General features: G+C 47.7%; 2 protein-coding genes and 1 long non-coding RNA gene across 5 annotated transcripts in view; 1 reads left to right on the top strand and 2 right to left on the bottom strand.

The window, feature by feature from the left end:
- Positions 1–961: 961 nt before the first annotated feature.
- ASB12 (ankyrin repeat and SOCS box containing 12) lies at positions 962–5,410 on the bottom strand. The gene is made up of 4 exons (XM_065643411.1): positions 5,241–5,410; positions 5,019–5,102; positions 2,498–3,344; positions 962–1,490 (listed from the first exon to the last, which is right to left on the bottom strand). Exons 3-4 carry the CDS (start codon positions 3,285–3,287, stop codon positions 1,357–1,359), a joined length of 924 nt encoding a protein of 307 aa, XP_065499483.1. The 5' UTR covers positions 3,288–3,344; positions 5,019–5,102; positions 5,241–5,410; the 3' UTR covers positions 962–1,356.
- Positions 5,411–5,550: 140 nt separating this feature from the next.
- LOC135993539 (uncharacterized) lies at positions 5,551–13,709 on the top strand. Its single transcript, XR_010606887.1, has 2 exons — positions 5,551–6,013; positions 9,428–13,709. It is a non-coding gene; the product is annotated as an uncharacterized LOC135993539 (long non-coding RNA).
- The window catches only part of MTMR8 (myotubularin related protein 8), a 23,622-nt gene continuing 17,582 nt past the window's right edge, over positions 13,436–19,475 (bottom strand). For 2 of the 3 annotated variants that reach the window (XM_065643464.1, XM_065643465.1), the window contains 3 exons: positions 19,106–19,234; positions 18,099–18,225; positions 13,436–16,751 (listed from right to left, as the gene is read on the bottom strand). In XM_065643464.1, the coding sequence (XP_065499536.1) occupies positions 16,461–16,751; positions 18,099–18,225; positions 19,106–19,234 (547 nt within the window). In that variant the 3' untranslated portion in view covers positions 13,436–16,460. The remainder of the gene's footprint in view (positions 16,752–18,098; positions 18,226–19,105; positions 19,235–19,475) is intronic. The other variant, XR_010606886.1, reaches the window with a different exon arrangement.

The raw sequence follows: 19,475 nt of genomic DNA, 5'->3' as shown, positions 1-19,475 counted from the left end.
CTGCTGCCCCCTTCCCTCCTGCCTTTAACCCACCTCCCCCGGGGAAGATGCTGCTTCGGGTTGGTGGGAGACGAGCGAGACCCAACGGATCCCTCGGCCCCATTTCCCAGCCCCCACTCCCTACAGAGTCATTCCCAACACTGTCCAGGCTCATTCGAAGCCCTGATGCTCACGGAATCCCAGAATGTCAGGGGTTGGAAGGGACCTCGAAAGCTCACCCAGCCCAATCCCCCCGCCGGAGCAGGAACACCCAGATGAGGTTACACACGAAGGTGTCCAGGCGGGTTGGAATGTCTGCAGAGAAGGAGACTCCACAACCTCCCTGGGCAGCCTGGGCCAGGCTCTGGCACCCTCACCATAAAGAAGTTTCTTCTCATATTTAAGTGGAACCTCCTGTGTTCCAGTTTGCACCCATTGCCCCTTGTCCTATCACTGGTTGTCACCCAGAAGAGCCTGGCTCCATCCTCCTGACACTCCCCCTTTCCATATTGATCCCCATGAATGAGGTCACCCCTCAGTCTCCTCTTCTCCAGCTCCAGAGCCCCAGCTCCTCAGCCTTTCCTCACACGGGAGATGCTCCACTCCCTTCAGCATCTTGGTGGCTGCGCTGGACTCTCTCCAGCAGCTCCCTGTCCTTCTGGAACTGAGGGGCCTCCCCTCAGGAGGTGCTCCCACAGCCTAATCAATACAGGCTGATTAATAGATTCCGCAGCATTTGATACAAGCCTATAAATAATGCAAAAAGGCGCCCACATTTTGCAAAGAGCAATCCTCAGAGCCACATGCCTCTGCCCCAACAGCACCTGCGTTTGAGATGCGATTAGGGTAGGGTGGACTCAGCTGGAGGGGACCTGTTCTGCTGCATCCCAAAAGCGGTCCAGAGCATCAGCGGGAGGCGTGCGCTGAGCTGTCGAGGGCCAGCTCTGATTAAAGGATATTTCACTAAACAGTTAACGATAGTTTAATAAGAATAGCAGCAACAGTTTTAATAAAAAACCAAACCAAAACAAACTCCTCTCTCTGCCCTCCACACCTTTTCCCACCCCCTTCTCAAACCAGTAGCTATTAAAGGTGTAATATCCTCCAGTGAAGAGGGTTTAAAGCCAAACCCAGCTAAATCAGATCCTGCTCTGCCATCACCCTGATGTGGAGCAGGAGCTGAGGTCTCCTGTTTTCTCCCCAGCATCCCTTACCATCTTTTCGCACGGGCATCGCTTTTTGGAGACACTTCATAAGCAAATATTACTTTGCAACCACAAATTCATGGCAGTCTCACACTGCGCAGATGTCAAAGCAGCTTTCAGTTCGGGTGCTCGACACATGTCCGGGGCAGGGGGCTCTTGTGGGGGCTGCGCGTCAGGGCTGGTGTCGGAGGTAGTTCACCAGGGCCATCGGGATCGCCAGCTCGCCGAGGGCGTGCGGGCGGCCAGTCTGCTTCAGGAGCCGTCTCATCGCCAGCCGGGACTGAGACATCAAGGACTTGGGATGAGCTGCGTAAGGAGAGGGAGGAAAAATGAGACGGTCACCTCCAAGACACACAACCCCACTCCTCTCCAACCCAGGCATTGTCCTAAGCAAAGGGACACGGATAGACCAAAACTAAATATCTTTGCTAGGGCTGCTTACGCCGTGTTCAAACACAAGCTTTGCAGGATGTGTTTCACCAGAGCTGGGCATACAGAGATGAGACCTTCCACCATCATACAGAAATAAGTGCAGTTTACCTGGACATAGGCGGTACAGGAGAGGCAAAGCTGAGCAGCAGAAAGGAGAGGAATGGAGAAAAGCAGCCTTTAACTCAAAAGATTTACATTAAGGGGAAAAAACAGGCTGTGGAAATCCCCGTGTGCTCCAGACCAGCACCGACGACCCTCAGTGGAAGCAGCTCCTTTAGCAAGCATCTAGAAATACTCATGAAAAGCAGATGCTGCAGTGAGTCTGAGAGGGCAGATAACACCGCAAATGCAGGTGGTGGTTGCACCGATTCACACCTCAGACCCACACCAAGGTCGCCTGCCTCCCGCTGCAGCCAGTGGTGGAAATTTTGGACATTCGGTGGATATTTATTAGAAACAAGCCCTCCTGTGACAGTGTCCCCCAAATCCCAGCAACTTGTTTTAGGAGTTTCCTGCAGCAGCATGGATATCCAGCCATCAGATTGAATCACCAGTGGTGAACCTATGCTCCATAAACTTCTAGTGTCCTTCTCTTGCTGTGTTCGGTATTGTAGCCTTGGGTTTTTTGGCGTGAACACAGCAATCATTGTAGGAGAGGGAGGAATAAAAGTTCAGAGCAAAATAGTGATAATACTCAAGAGTTTAAGACTAGAGAGAACCATGAGCTCAAGTGATGCTGCAAAGGGAGTCAAAGCTTATAGGAAATCCTGGGTGGGGCTATTGGGAGAGAGACAAAAAAGAAGGGGAATCTGAAGGAACTTGCACCCAGATGAGCAAAATTAATGCTGATTTCCAGCCCTGGGGCTACACGTGCAGATTACCTCTCGCCTGCAGCAGCAGCTCCAGGCCCTCGCTGTGGGGTGCCGTCTTGTCTACCGTGATATTGGGCAAGTGGACGTTGGCTCCAAAGTCAATGAGCAGCTCAATGAACTTACTCCTGCAGCCATGCCTCAGGCAGGTTTCCAGCAGAGTCTTGGGCTCCTTGATCTGGGCGATCACCCTCTCCTCCGTGCAGTTATAGTCGGGATCGGCGCCGTAAAGCAACAGCAGCTTGAAGCACTCCAGATGCCCGTACACGGCGGCGAGGTAGAGGGGACCAGAACACGCCGCCGAGTTGGCAGCCCACTCGGGCAGCCTCGCTTGAACGTTGGCTTCCGCGCCGTGGTCCAGGAGCTGCCGCAGGATGTCCGCGTCCCCGTCCCTCGCGGCGAGGAGCAGCGGCGAGCAGTTGTTGTAGATGCTGCCGGCGGGGCTGGCCCCCGCCTCCAGCAGGACCTTCACGCATTCCCGGTGGCCGTTGCTGACCGCCATGAAGAGTGGGGTTTGAGCCTTCACGTCCAGGCTGTCCACCTCTGCCCCGTGGGCCAGGAGGACCTCCACGCTCCTGGCGTGGCCCTTGGTGGCAGCCAGGCGCAGCGGGGTGCTGGGTACCCCCCAGCCACTCCTGCGGTTGATGAACTTCTTGTACCTGTCCTGGGACAAGAGGTGATCTAGGGTTTGGTAGTCATCCTCCAGTACTGCTCGGTTCAGCTCCTCACTTTCTCCGTTGTCTTCTTCATCTTCTCTGGGCTGGAGCATGGAGAACATTTTAGTGATATCCATCAGGCTCATTTTTTTTTGCTCTTTCTCCCACGTACTGCTTTCATCGTAAATGGTAAAACCAAAGATCTACGGGACAACAAAACCAACATCACCAAAATGTTTGAACCAGCTCCCTGACACCAACACCACCTTTTTATTCTTTTTTTTTTTTTTTTTTTTGGTATACAATTTAAGGAAGTTTCTAAAAAGAGAAAGACAAATACTGTTGGATTATGATGCTTCTGACATGCTTATTGCCCTGTCACCACAGGTGAGGAAATCCACGCTGGTGAAGGGCTAAGGCAGTTTGTTGCTGTAGCACATACATGGGCCGCTTCCCCTTGAAATGTTGTGATCAAGAACACGCTGAGATAATTAGATTTGGCGTTCGAATGCTACATGGGGGAGCTCACAGCCTTTATTTTTTTAAAGCTCTTTAATGCTGTACTTCTAGCCCCTGAGGGGGCGAAGGGTATGAGACTACTCATGGGATACTCAGACCTTGAGCTCAGGAAGGCTCCTGGGTGGCCACAGGCTCCTGCAAGGACTCTGCACCCCACTGGTGGGTGAAACCGCCCGTTTTCCCAAACCCCTCAGAATTCACCCCATCCAGCTGTTCTCTGGGGGAGCTGCCGAGCGAAGAGCACGTTGGAAAACAGCAGGACTCGAGCCTGCTTCATACCGGCCAAGGCTTGGAAACCTCGCCAGCACCTGCACTCCCAAAGCTTTTGGGATCCATGGAACACTCGGAGGAGTTTTAATTTAGGAGCTGGCAGCATTGCAAGGTTTTTAAAGGGACTGGATTTCAAACCAGAAGATGAAGTGAATGTGAAGGCGGCTGGTTTGATTAAGGACTTTCAGCCTCACCCTTCCCAAAGCGACATGGGTGTTTGAGTTCAGCAAACCCTCTCCTCTGTCCTGCCTGTTTGAGCCCAAGGACCGTGGCTGCAAGAAGGATCTGGGATTTTTCCAGCAGGAGGTAGGGGCTGTTGGGCGAAGGCGAGGGGATGCTGAGCTGATCGTGCCGGAGCTGGGACCAAACCCCAGCATGTTTGCCAGGTGCTTGGCGCAGGATCTGGCCTCGCGGTGGCCGGGCTGCAGTGGGGACGAGGAATGTGACACCCCGGCCGGCACCTGAGCAGCTGGAAACGCCGCCCGCCGGGAACGGCCGAGGAATTCCTCACCGCGTCCTGGCGTCTCGGATTTCCTCGGGGAGAGGCGGCCGCGGCACAGCTCGGTCTCCCCGGGCGGCTCCTCCGATCCTCCCTTGGAGGAGGCAAGGAGCTGCGCTGAGCAATTAGCCTCTTTCTGCAAACGAGCCTGGTGGTAACGAGGCGGTCACAGGAGGCTCGTCCCACATCGCCCGCGGGGGCGAGACGCGCGAGCTTGGCGGAATCCCCCGCGCAAGGCCGGCTCCATGGCTCGGTCAACGAGAGCAAGCCTGATGGCAGCGAGCGACAGCAAACTTGTGCTGCGCTTCCACCTGTTCCACTAACCCAGATAAATTATGTAGAAATATGTGAAATTATAATAGTACTGTTATTCACTAGACACGCTGATAATGAGCTCGGGAGCTTCGGAAACCCCTCACCCATGTGGCTCATGGGGTGGGGTTTTTTTTGCAGATTAGATTCAAAAAGAAGGCGCGGTTATATTCCCAATGGAAATAGTCTGGAAAAGTAAAAAACCATCTGTAACATTTCCTGAAAGCACAAATAAGCATCTCCAAAGGGACGTTACCGCGACAGCGTAAGCACTCACGTGGGGAGCTCAGAGACGTTCCTCAACCAGAAGAGCCCAAATCAGATTTGTCACTTCTTGAGCTGAAGAAAGTCGTCCATGCACCTGCAGAGCCCCCCCCCAAAAAAAAGGTTACGACTGGAGCTAAAGGTGGCGGAGAACAGACCCGCACTTTTACAACTGGTTACCAAGTCACCTCCAATTGCCGAACGCTGCCTGGGCGTTATTCTGCTGCCGCCTTACCTTGGGGAGGTAGGTGATGCTCACAGCCCGGCTGAGCAAGGCAGCGGCGGTCCCGAGGTTGGTTCCCCCTGGGTTTAAACAAAAATCAGGAGGAAAAGCGAGCGGGCGCTGCCGCGTGGGGCCGGGCGCCCGCTCTGCGCGCCGCGGCAGGCTGTCGCGCTCACCGCTGAAATGCCGCTGCAGGGGGACAGGCCAGGGCGCCGGGGCTAATTTTAGCCCCTCGAGGGTTTTATCTTACCACTTCCATTCTTGGAAAGTTCCCCCGGGGTAAATATAGAGAGGGGCAGCGAGGCGGGGGGAGGCTGGGACAGGTGCTGGAGGCTGCTGGACCCATCCGGAGAGACACAAAGCGTTTGCTTCACCGTTTCCTTGCAGAAATCGCAGGGAATGGGGCAGTTCGAGTCCCCGGCCAGGGCAACGTGTTCCCTGCCGCAGCGCCAAGCTCTGCCTTGTCTTGGTTGCTGCCGATCACCCCAACGGATCCCCTCTTCCCGCTGCTCCCGGCCGCCGCCTCCACTCTCAGAGCAATACAAATGACCACCTGCAACATCCAGAATTGTTTGTTGGGCACGAGAAGGACAAAAGGCCCTGCAGATGGTGCAGATTTCTGACCTGAGCTTCTCCGCAGGCTTCCCTCCCCGCTACGCCCGCCAGGACAAACGTCTTTGGCTTTATAAACTTAAGCAGCACATCGCAAGGCGGAAAACTTCGCAGGGGCAAACAAAACAAGCAGGGAGCAGTGCCTGGGCTGTCTTATCAAAAGCTGTCAGCTGGTAAGTGTAATCGTATTTTGTCCAGTTCGCTTTAAAGCTTTTCCAAAGTTTTTGGTGGTGGAGCAGGAACAGTGTGACAGTTTGAGGCAGCGTTATCAGCGGTACCAGATAACGAGAGGGGAACTGAATTATCCAGCAGAAAAATCTCCACTGGTGCAAGAAGTAAAATCAGGGGGCTCTGCAAAACATTTACGGTGTTCTTACCGTCACCACCACACTCATCGTTCGTAGCGACACTGTGGAAAGCACGGAGAGCAGCAAAATGTTCAATATTGGTAGGTTTTAGACTATTGGCTTCCTCATAGTTTCACTCTCTCTAAATTCACTCAAAATGAGGTTGTTGCTTTAAAAAAAAAAAAATCCATTTCCTGAAGTCAACGCTCTGAAGGGAATTATCTAGTAGGAGAAACGTGGATAAACATCAGAGCAAAAGCGGGGAGTTCAGGGTTGATTAAGTGTCAAGAAGCTGCAACCCCAACGGGGATGCTGCAGTTGGAAATGCCAAGCCTGGCTGGAAACCCCCTCTACAAAATGCAGAAATAAAAGCAGCAATTAAAAAGACAGTGTATTATAATGGCAAAAAAAAGGGGGATGCAGACAACAAAATGAATATACATGAAATGCAGGAAACTGTAATGGAACTTAGAGATAAAAGGAAAATCCTTGAATGGAAAATTTCATGATAAACTGCATATTCTTTTGTTGTTGCTGCTGCTGTTCAGTTTTTAACCGAGAAAACAAATCTTAGAAACAAGACCAGTTCATTGGTAAGGAACAGAGACTAAACCGAATACTAATGAAAGAAAAAGTACAAAGTGCTCGCTGATAAATCCGTCCCAGCTGGAAGAAAGCAAACTGACAGACTCATCACGCTCCCTTAACAGCCAGAGAGATGCGTTAAGTAGCGTCCCGCGCAAATATGGAAATCCGCAGGTTCAGATAAACGCCAAAAGGGAGCCCAAGGGGAGGCGACTGATAAATCTGACCTATTTCGGACAAGCTTCCCAACTCCTCAGACCCCAGGGAACGCTGAGGGGTCGGGGAAGCCTCACCTGCTCCAGGCACGAGCCGCTGCCTGACCTGACGTGCTCCAGGCAAAGCAACTTCTTTATCAGCTGCCCATTAACTGGAGAGGAATTAACGGGCAGGAGGATATTTAATGCCAATCAAGAAGGTTTTTTGGGAAGGTAAATCCTGCCCAACAAAGTTGCTTCCATTAAAGAGATTATAGTTATTAATGCAGCTGGAAGGAGGTAAAGAGCTTTCTGATTTAACACCACTAAGCATTCTGCTTTAAAGGTTTAGCACTAAACAGTACCAAATAAATCATTTTGCGGGGATGAAGGGTTCACTAACAGCCCTCAAGGTCAGAAACACACAGCTACTGCGCAGGGCTACTTCTGTCTCCTGCCTTTGAACTATAAATCACTGCCAAGCCACAGCAAAGCCTTTCACCGGGGAGCGTCACTGTGATGATCAGAACATCCGCTCACAGTTTTCCAGCACTTACACCTGCCCGTTGCGTTGGCACCTTCTCAGCACCCAGCTTGGAGGTGGCTCCAGCAGCAACGCGATGCAGATATTGACCGTGAGAGGGCACGAGCCCCCGCAACCACCCTTTGCCTTCCCACCCGCACAGCAGCAGCTCCCAGGGCCCCTTCTGAGGCACTGCACACTTTAATCATCGAACCTTTTTGGTGGGAAGAGACCCTCAAGGTCATTGAGTCCAACCATAACCCAAATCTAGCACTGCCCCATGTCCCTGAGAACCTCATCTCCGTCTGTCCAGCCCCTCCAGGGATGGTGACTCCAGCACTGCCCTGGGCAGCCTGTTCCAATGCCCCACAGCCCTTTGGGGAAGAAATTGTTCCCCAGATCCAACCTCAACCTCCCCTGGTGCAACTTGAGGCCGTTTCCTCTGGTCCTGGCGCTTGTTCCTGGGGAGCAGAGCCCGACCCCCCCTGGCTCCAAGCTCCTTTCAGGCAGGTCAGAGATCAGAAGGTCTCCCCTCAGCTCCTGTTCTCCAGCTGAACCCCCAGCTCCCTCAGCCGCTCCCATCACACTTGTGCTCCAGCCCCTTCCCTTCTCTCAACTCACTCCAGCCCCTCAAGGGCTTTCTTGGTGTGAGGGGCCCAAAACTGACCCCAGGATTCGAGGTAATGGGTGCATTAACATCAAAATATGTAGTTGGAACTGAAGGATGAATCCAGCAACTGTTTTCTCCTCCTCCTCGAGCTGTGAATCCTCCAGGGGTTTCAGCAGCGCTGGAGCCCCAGGAGTCGGACAGCACGGCAAGGTGGGTCCCGGCTTCACCGCCGCCCGGGAGCCGCTTTCCTTTTCCACGCCGGAGCCAGCAGCCGTAAACCGATGCGAGAAGATGATCACGAAGGACCCGAAACTCAGAACCCCAAGCCAGCAGGTGCCCGCCCTTCGTCACGTCAGTTATTTGCGTGACACCGATGGTTCACATAAATCTGCCTGTTGGTCTCAGTGAGCTCCGGGGCTGGCAACACTTGGAAGTTATTCCTGGAGGAACTAGAGGGTCTTCTTTGCTTTTATTTTACAATATTGAAATGTGCTGGTTTTCATTCCAAAGCTTTGAGGAGGAAGTAAAGCCCTAATAATCAGCTCTGAGGCACGCCACCCCCAAAAGCCTCTTTGCCCTGAGATCACAAACCACATACTCAATAAACAAAGGGGTTTTTTAATTATTCAAAATATCGGGCAATAAGAGGAGGCAGGGGAGAACTATCTGCTCTTAAAGGATTCTCCAAAAGCAGGAAGGCGGCAACAACAACCTTTCAGAAACGGAAGTTCTGATCTGTGTGAATTGCCAGATTTACCCCAAACACTTTTCCAAGCCACACACACACTGAATCACTGTGCAACAAAAAAAAATCATCGCTTTCAAAACATTCTTCGTCATCCAAATAAACAAACCAAAACCCAACCAACAAACCAAAACAAAAACAGGAAAAAGAAAAGTACCAACTTCTAAAATGCTGTATGAAGGGATATATAAATAAGACAAAAACCAAGAATTGGACTAGATTTCCTTAAATGGCAAGTGGAGTCTCTGTATCTTTATCCCCTCCCTGGTTTTCCCTTTGACAGGTGAGATTTGTGAAAGTCTCTGTTGTGCTCAAGTCCCTTTAGGTGCCTCAGCAGGGAGGGGACCGCCCCGGGGTGCTGTACGAAACCTGCAATGCTTGCAGAATACTCGGATTTTAGAGACTCAGCTCAGCCTCGGCCCCTGGTCCGTCTGTCCGGCTGCCGGTGCGTTTGCCTGCGAAGCCATCGGCCGGGCAGCGCCTGCCAGCTCTGCACATCCAGACGTGGGGCTTTCGCAAGGGGGCTTGTGTGTGCATTCTTATGGATTCCCCTCACACCGGACTTGCTGCTTCTCTCCCACAGCTGAGAAAGCTCCAAGATCTGTTCAGCCTGGAGAAGAGAAGCTGAGAGGGGATGTTATTTCTGCTGATAAATATCTCCAGGGTGGGCGTCAGGAGGATGGACCAGATTCCTTTCAGTGGTGCCAACGACAGGATGAGGGGAAACAGGCACAGACTGAAGCACAGCACGTTCCAGCTGAACATGAGGAGAAACTTCTTTGCTGGGAGGTGCCAGAGCCCTGAACAGGCTGCCCAGAGAGGCTGTGGAGTCTCCTTCTCTGGAGACATTCAAACCCGCGTGGATGTGACCCTGTGCGATCTGCTCTGGTGACCCTGCGCGAGCAGCAGGTTGGACTGGGTGATCTCCAGAGGTGCCTTCAACCCCAACCACTCTGCGATTCAATGACCTTTGTTGAGAGAGAAAGAGGAAAAATATCACTTTTCCCAGACCCACTGCAGCAGGTCCATGGGGCCGTGGTCTGACTCACAGAAGGGTTATTGCTCTGTAAGACTAGGGGGTTTTGTATCCCCTCCATCCCTTCAACTCCCCCTCCGAGTGAAAGAAAATACAAGTTACAGGAGAACACTTGCATTTAGAAGCTGCTGGCATGTGAGAGAAATGACAATTAGCACACCAAGGCCCAAGCACATCTCCGCTCGGCCGGGAACAGCTGCGGTCAACAGCCATCAACCCAGAAATTTGGAGTCTACCTTCGATATCAGAGGAGTTGATGCGTTTTACATCTATGCATTTAGCCTTAACACCGATATACCTCCAGCAAATCATCACCAGCATCTTTAACTGCTGGGTAACGGCATTGAGTAAAACCGGAGTACAGAGATATGTTGCTGCTGAAAAACTCAAGTTTATACAACAAAATATTGCCCGATAATGAAAATGAATCAACATTTTAAGGTGTCCTGGGCACATGTGAACCTCAAAAAACCCCTAGGTTAACTCAATTGCTTTTTCTGTCTGAACTTGACCTTAAAACAGTGGGTTTTCAGTACCTACTTCCAGTTAAGTTTACTGATCGGTATTTTTACTCAGCATAAGGTATTCCCTGAGAGCTGTTAAAAACACATGTCTTTAGCAATACTCCTACGACGACTCTGAACGGAACCTGCCCCCTCAAAGCTGAAGGAGCTCCAGCGGGGAACTTCGAAATCCTCCTCAGCGAAGATGCTGCAAGATAGACACTACATTTTCCCCAAATGTAGATGACAGCTTTATCAATTCTAGTCAGTGTTAATGCTAATAACCCAATTCGATGCCAGCCAAGTCTAATTTAGGTAAATGAAGGATTTCACTGGCAACATTAAGAACATTTAAAATTAGCAAGGAGGAAAAAAGGCTTGGAAACATCTGGGGACTGAGTATCCCCAAGTGTATTTTTTGCCTCAATACATAGAAAAGAAATATCTGTTTTTAATGGACTTACGTGGAAAACATCTATCAGGGCTGGGTACCAGGTACCGCTCTGGTGTCTGTTCCTTGTGTTTGCGGTTTTACCGAGCGAGGAGGGACCGTTCGGAGCTGTTTGTGTTCAGGATTAAAAGCTGAACGCTCTGGTGCTAAACTGACCTGGGAAAAGTGGTTCCTCGTCCCTCCCGCTGACATTCTGCGTGTTCTTCTGCCGGTCACAGCCCTGTCGCTCCGCTCCCCCACCTCCCACACGGGGCATCAAGAATATCCACACACTTACTTTAAAATTAATTACTAAAATAGCCTCCATTGCTTTGCCAGGCCCAGACTTAACCCCTTTACGTGGATTTACCGATCCAAATGGCATCCTGAAGCATTTTGTGCAACCTTTTAAACATCCAATTAACTCATTTCACCTAATTTCTTTGCAGATCTAGATTTAATTGCAGGATTTGACTGTTACTACACAGTTGTAGGTGATGAAAGTTATTCCAATCTTGGTTATAAACACGAGGCAAGTTTTGTACCTGGAATCTCCCTCTTCCCTGAGCATCCTCCCACCCCACAGTGAGTCTGCGCTTAAAAAAATCCCACCTTGACTCACTACTGAAGTTATGATTGGAAAGAACCGGATCAAAGAGCATTTTTAAATGATACCATCAGCAAACGGGCTGCAGATTCCTCACTCCGTCGGAAGAAACCTTAGAAACCTTCAGCTGGTACCACGCAGTGCCCACAAAGGTCAGCCTTGGTTCCTCAGAGATGAAGATTTAATACAGCTTCATTATATTATTACTTTTTCCAAAGACACTGAGCAGTCCCTCCAGAACCGTGAGCTCACCCAGTTTCTATTCTGTAAAAGAAGGGCAAGTGGAATCTCAGTTTAAGACAAGTTCACTACTCAAGAGTCTTTAATTGACGTCACATTTCAAAGTGTAAAGTTCTGCTTCGAGTTCAATTATAACCAATAAACAAGACTAGTCGTTTACTTGAAAAAGGCAAGGGATTTATTTTTGTAGGGAATAAAAATAAACTGTAATACAAGTGAAACTTCATGGAACAAATACATTTAGAGAAAAAAAGACACAGTGCTCCTCTAAACATGGTACATTTATTTTTAAGCAGTGCATTAACTAGGGTGACTGACGTGTGTACAGCCATCAGAGCACATTCAAGAATATGGAATTTCATCATCCACAATTTTATACAACTGTCCCTCAACAGACACACCGACAAAAACAGCGGTTGACTTACAGAAACGGCAAAAACATTTACAATTTTCAGCTGAGTTCCACACATAATTTTAGGTACGTTCCTACAAAGCTCCATTTGTGGATGACTGGAAAAGCACGTATGCGTGCGCAGTGACACAGGACTAGATCCAGTGCTACACGTTATTCCAGTAGTACACTGCTACATTAAATACAGACGCGTATTCACAGATACATGATATGGGAAGAGATAGAGGTGAACCACTTCAACCCACCCGCTTTCTGCATTGCCTTTGCAGCTCAGAGATGCCGAAAGGACGCAGCGCTGTACGTTCAAATAACAAATCACGCCGACTGCAAGTGGCGCTGACCTGGCTGCTCCTAGTGCTGCAGATGCTTACAAAAACTTGCACTTTAACATCACCTGCTTGGAGACATTCCTCATCTAATTAATCAAGTGCTGTGTATTAATTAAAACAAAACTACTACATTCAGAAGAGATTCTTCCCCGCAGTGTGCCCCGAGGCGCGGGAAGTGCCCGTGTGTGCGGGAGGACAGCAGATAAACCAGGAATAACTGGGTTTGGTCCGTGCAAAAACTGATCCCAGCAGAAGGCCGGAATGGCAGGAGGGAAGAACAGCAGCACATCGGGAATCCCCCCGGTCGCTGCTTTGTCTGAAAAAAGAGGGCCAAGGGACAACTCCAACACCTATGGGCAAACCAATCATTCCTTTTATTTTTTTTTTCTGTAAAGCAAAGAGCACCAACTGGATTTTCTCTACCACAGGCGACAATTGCAAAACAAAACACGATTTAAGAATTGTGAAGTTCACATTAAGACATTTCAGCTGAGAAATAAAGCTACACGGGTCCCTCTTCTACTCCAAAGCAGCAGCTTTAATGCAGAACTTGACAGGCGCTTGCCTGTTTTCTCTCTGCTTGTAACAAGACAGACACTATGTACGGGCATGACACAATGGAGTATCTTGGTAAAGCAAGAGATGCTCCAGAAAAGGAGGAGTTTTACACAAACGGGGCCCGTCCACAGCAAATAGGGTCCCTCCTCCCTCCCAGCGAGAGGAATCCATAGGGAAAGCAGCAAGTTGCTCTGTTCACCTCCCAGCCCCAAAGACAGACCAGCATTCGTGACCTCACAATGGAATAAATAAGTTATAGTGAGTTATCACCTACACAGCGCTCACATCTGAGGATTCCTACATACCAGCTTTTAGATCTCCAGTGACGCTTTTTGGGAACAGCCACCGAGTGGCCCAGCGCTGGCAGCAGGACAGGCCCGAGCTCAGGCCTCCTGCCAGGCTTTGGGAAGCCAGGCCTAGCAGAGCAGAGACCTGAAGACACGCTGCAGAGCTTCAAATGGCTTTTCATTTCTGGTCGTGAAACACCCAAGAGTTACTGTCAAAACTAAAAAGCTTCTAGCTAATTGGTTTTTAAACCATGGAAAGCCAGGAAACCCTGGAATCTTTCCCAGTTCTGTACATTTACAGCACCAGCATGAAGAATTTTTAATACGTTGCAGACTTTGACCAAGTCTGTACACATTAAATTCAAGAGGTTTAAAAAGACAGATTATGACTTTTTTTTTTTTTGGCTAGGTTTTGCATTTCAAAGTATAAAGCCATTCCTTGTGTTGTTACTGAAGGCAAAAGCAGCAAGATTACTAAAAGCTTACTAATATTTTCAGTGTATGAAGTAATCTTTTCATGGTTATATGCACCTGTAGCAATATAGTATTCAAAAAGGATTTATGGAGACGTCAGCATCATGTTTTTGGAATAAGCAAGGACTATTACACTTTTTTCAAGGTAATCTATGGTAATTCAGAAGACAAGGCAATGTGTAAACATCTATAGAAACTTTCTGCAAAGCATTTTCATACAAAAATTAACCAATGGCATCTAAATCCTTCAGTAGTCAGTCAAAATTCTCTACAATTCTCTCTCTCTAATTTTCATTAGAGATCGCATTAAAAGAACCAATGACATCTAAAACGACTGGTCCTAAAGAGAGGTGTCCCCGCTCACGGCCAGGGCTTGGACTAGACGAGCTTTGAAGGTCCCTTCAACCCAAACTGTTCTATGATTCTATACAAAACGGGCTCCAAACCACCAAGACGCTTCTCCACTAGGAAGAAGCAACGGGAAATAATCTCCCCAGCACCCTCCAGTGAAAACCCACCGCGGATTCTGCACCCTGGGTGTCCACAGCACCCACAATGAGACGTAGGGTGCAACCTCTTCGCTTGAGTACGTGGGTATGGCCAACTTAGAAGGCTGGTGGACTATCTGACTTAGGAGCTTAGCTCCTTTTAGTAGCTCTTTTTAGTAGCAAAGAGACTCAACAGCAGATACTCACGCGGAGATTGAGAAAACATGCATTTGGAAAAGTGCATCCTTCAAAATAAAATACATCGCTGCTGCATTTTTGATACAAACATCTGCTTAAGCAGATCAGGTTCAGTATTTTACGTGCTTAGTTCTCAAATCAGTTGCGCATTGTAGTTCTCTTGCTCCTACCTCAAAACCAACTATTTTTTTTAAAGGAAGTAACGTTGAAGTAATTTTAAGATTGAAAAACCTGCAACATTAAAAGAAGTTTCCCTTTGCCATTCTAGTCATTGAAGAAACTCTGTTCTCGGGTATTGCCCTTTTGCTTTGGGTCTTTTGATATGCTTCATAAAATATAGATATTTGCTCACCCAAAGTGACATACTCAGTGGAGTTTTTGGTTTTGTGTGGTGGGTTTTTTTGTGTGTGTTTGTTATTTTTTGTTTGTTTTTTAAGTTTTCTACTTTATCTTGAACACTGGAACTAGCTTAGTCGTTTCACCAGAGGTCATAAGCACATGAGCAATGGCTATCGCATTTTACGATACTATAATGGAATGTTGCCACTATTTATTCTAGACTGGGAGTGCTACCTTAGAAAATATTTTCAGTTTGTTTCATAGTTTTATAAAACAGAAAAACTGATTTTCAGAGCTAACAGCAGCATGTAATTTAAACAAGATCCAAGAGCAAGCAGAAAAGCATCTGGACTGAGGCTGCGGGTCAGGGCTCTGTGCAGTGAAGCACAGCTCGAGGGGCTTGTCCGGAACAAGCGCTGCGGCTCCTGCTTAAATGGAACGTACGTCTCCGTTTTAAACCTGCAACTTCGAGCGAGCGGCTCCAGCTGAGATCGCTGCAGTTCACGGAAGCCGAGTAGCGTTAACAAGCACTGGGGTGAGTCCAAGCTGGAGCCACAGCCACGGTGTCCGCTTCTTGCTCCAATACATCCCTGATTTTGTCACCAGCTTCACAAAATGAGGACGTTCATCTCCCCGCGTCTTGACAGCACAGACAAAACATCTCTAAGGTTCATATAATTTTTAACATCCAAGATTACATTTGCTGTAATCACTCAGCACATGATGTGAAGTAATCATTTTAGGGCCCGTTTCTATAATAATAATCTGTAATTACTGCCTTCTCAATGGGTGTGAAGAAAGCACATTGATTCCAGCTTAGAGAAAAGAGTTCCTTCTCTTGCTTCAATTTAACCAAGATCATAAAACAAGAGAGAAAAATTCCATATAATTTTTCTCCTATGTTTTCTCATTTCTAATCCTCCTTCTGTCAAAACCTCACAGGTTACAGGCTGTCTTTGTGGCTTGCTGCACTCTCACATCAGTAAATGAGGTGCAGAAAATCTTATTCTTTGAAAGGTCGGCTTAGAAAGAAGATACTGAACTCAGGGGATCCGCAAAGATCCTGGAGAAGCCAACAGCAGGTAAAAAACCTTGTTTAAAAATACTGACTACAAAGAAGACCGAATACTACACTCTACACTACAATAATAAAAATAGCACATTGTGTGGCTAGACATTAAAATGGTCTCCATCAAAAGGCACAGGGGGGTCTGTTTTTGTTTAACAAATATGCATAGGAAACAAAAACCGAATCAGTTCTGCCACAAGGTGAGGATCCATGCAGAGATTCATTGACAGCTAAGATTTTTTTTTTTTTAATCATTTTAAGATAAATTGAAATTTATCATTTTAAGATGACCTGGCACCATTACCGAGAATAAATGGATAGCATCTCTCCTACTCCAGTGATAAACACCGCACAACTCCATTAACTGGCCAGGATTTCTTTCAGCTTGAAATACCAGCGCTGGCAAGTGGTCATAACCTCAAACACACGCTGTGCCTCCACTCAAAATTAAGGTTTACACCGCTCAGGGCAGCCTTCCCGGCAGCTGTGCGCGCATCTTCATCACTGCAAAACAACATGAACCAAACCAAATGCAGACTGTTCCCTGCAGCGAGCGCAGCTCCCTGCAAACGTACGTACCAGCGCCCGGCTGTGAGCGGTTTGGTGGGGGCACCCTCGCAGGGATGCAGTTTCCCAAACGCCGCATTCAGAGCCCGCCAGCGGTGCAGCTGCTTCCCGTCCTCGGCTCCGAGTCCAAACCGTCAGCGGTGGCGTGGAGAGGATGGAGGTTCTCGGAACCAGACAGGTTCTCTCTGTGCTTTTGGTCTCCATCTGACATAACCGAGTCCTCTGCCGAGGCACCGTTGCTCAGCGCAGGAGGCGGTTCCTCTTCGTAATCCTGAGGAGTGTTGAGCATCGGAGTTTTGGAAGCAGCACTTCCCACTTTAGACAAGGAGCAAGTTTCAGCGGGCAAAGGACCATCAAGGAAAGGAAGTTTCTACACAAAGACATGAGGAAAAATTAATTAAAGCTATTGTTCCCAGATGGCAGTGATATACAAAACAACTGTCAACACAATAGCCCTGTGTCAGTGCCTCTTTTTTGGCTCAGTTATCCAGCATTGAAGTACATGGGCATATTCCTTACATGTCTGATATAAACATCACTGTTTAATAAACAGCATTGTTAATAAAACAAAAATTTTCAGCATTCACATTAACCTAGCAAAGGATGCTAGCTTCTCACTGGTATATTTTTAGATGACTCTCATACTACCATATTTTTAGGATTTTTTTTTTTTAATATGCATAGAAAGGATATTGCAATTAGAGCCTGAACATAAAAGAAAAACCACACTCATCCTGCCAGGCAGCTGCACCGGACTGTCACCAGCTGCCCACCGAAGCTGCTCCATCACTCCCTTCCTCAGCAGTGTGGGGAGAAAATAAGAAGGAAAAAACCTCTTGTAGGTCAAGATAAAGGCAGTTTGATAAAGCACAAGCAAAGGCCGCACATTGAAGCAACGGAAACCAAAATCTATTCTCTACTTCCCATCAGAAGGTGATGTCCAGCCACTTCCTGGTTGCTCCAGAAAACAAACGTAATGATGAATGTTCCCCCTTCTCCTCCTCCTTTCTCTGAGCTTTTACAGCCAAGCAGACACCATACAGTACAGCACGTCCCTTTGGTCAGCTGTCCTGGCTCTGTCCCCTCCCAAGCCTTTGCTCCCCCCGCCGCCTGATGTAGCCACTTGGAGAGGATAATTCAGCCTACGCAATCCAGTTACGTTTTTGCCATTACATGAAACCCAACTTAAGTAACTCGACTGTTCTAATACCGGGTTGATCACCGGTTTTTCCAATGTGTCTTGTGAATGAGGAGGCAGGAGAAAAAAATGTGGGGGTGAGTAGAAAACAAGAATATTTTTGTATATTCACATTATTTATGTTGGGAGGAAAAAAGCACACTCATTCTTCTCTCTCCCTTGAGGTTTCCTGCGAGCGGAGTTGAAGCCCAGATGTTCTTTTAACACTTGCTTTGTTTAGAGAATTAGAACATCATGAGCCTGCAATAGGACTTGACCAAACACAGCTCTTACCTAGCAGGTGAGAATTTGGGGTAATCAAACCTATTTTTTTTCCAGTTCTTAGGGACATGGGTTAGTGCCAGAGTTAGGTTATGGTTGGACCCCACGATCTTGAGGGTCCTTCCAACCAAAACGATTCTATGATTCTGTGATTTTGCCCAGCATGTTGCAGCAATTATTCAGTGCCAATGTTCAATCCCAGTTACATTTGCCAAAACCATCACGTGATTTTGAATATTATTAAGATTAAGGACTCACATTTTCCAGTTCAGACGCATTGTCCTCCAGTTTCACCCTCTGGCTCATGCAGCTGAGCAGATGATCCAACACACTCTGTTTTGGGTGCATTCCTTTATCAAAGCGATTATACATCCCACACCAAAACCTCAAGAACAGGGCAAGAAAAGAGAATTAGGTGGCTAATCATACAATACTGGCCAACAAACTACATACTGCTTAAGAAAAAATTGAGTTTAGCGATTGATTTTAAAAAACGGCCACAGCCTTGGATTATAAAATTCAGTATCAACGAGCAAATTTTCATAAAGTTCAAGAATACTTCTGAGGAATTAAGTACTTCTGCCTTATGATCCACATGCATTGGCAGTAGGTATCAGCATAAGATGAAAATACACTTTTTTCTATGGCAGACTCACCGGAGGCTTGGGCAGTTCACCTTCAGCTGAGTTTGCCCTACTTTTCACAAAACCCTTTGCCCGCCAGTAACCACACACGGCACATAAAACCACATTTGCATCCCCCTCTCTCTCAGCAGGGAACAAACAAAGCAAAGCCCTGGGCAAGCAAACAGACACGGCAACAAGAAATCCCTTCTTGTGACCCCCCCACCTGACCGCACAAGCCTGGGGGTGACTGGGTGCTGAAATTCCTGTTTGAAAGACTTCCTTAATATGTATTAAAGAAGAGGAAAGCAGGAACGTTCTTTAACAACGGCCTACCCTATCACATGAATTTGACAGAGCAAGCAGTCAGGGTGTGTGTGGGGGTTGTCTATCTACACATCTGAAGTTCTTTTCCTTGCCTTTCCCCACTCTCTTTCTCAACATCAAAGAAAAATTATTATTTTCAATAACAGTACCTGCATGCACTTAGCAATTACCTGTGCACTACTACTCTCAGTTTAGGGATGAGGAATGGAGATAAAACCATGCTAATCAGTGAAATTTTATTTTATTAAACCTGAATTAGCAATCTACATTACAATGAAAAATGTCTCACTTATTCCCCTTAAATAAGCAACTTACTGGAAACTGAAAGGCAGCGTGTTTGGTTGAAGCTCTTTGTAAGCTGTAAATCCTCTGTACAAAGGATTTCTCAATTCCTGCTTCTTCTGTAGGAGGAAAGGCCACAGAGAATGGGTCTTCTCAAAAATTCTGTCGATTACAAATAACATCTAATCACTAAAAAAAGAATCAAGTTAAGTGGGCTAATAACAATGCTAGCTGTTCTGAGCAGAATTAGATTGAGGGAGCTAAGAATTATTTTTATACAGCATCCAATTCATTTTGCAAACACAAGATACATCACTGAGGAATATGTAATAACTTAAAGTGGACATCATCCAGTCCAAAAGGGGTATCTATAACTTATTACTGAGCTGCAAATTAGAATTTA

The sequence above is a fragment of the Caloenas nicobarica genome, chromosome 12 (genome assembly GCF_036013445.1).
Source record: "Caloenas nicobarica isolate bCalNic1 chromosome 12, bCalNic1.hap1, whole genome shotgun sequence".
NCBI classification, from domain to species: domain Eukaryota; kingdom Metazoa; phylum Chordata; class Aves; order Columbiformes; family Columbidae; genus Caloenas; species Caloenas nicobarica.
Note: the sequence above shows the minus strand (reverse complement) of the source record. Positions and strands in the feature narration are given on the sequence as shown.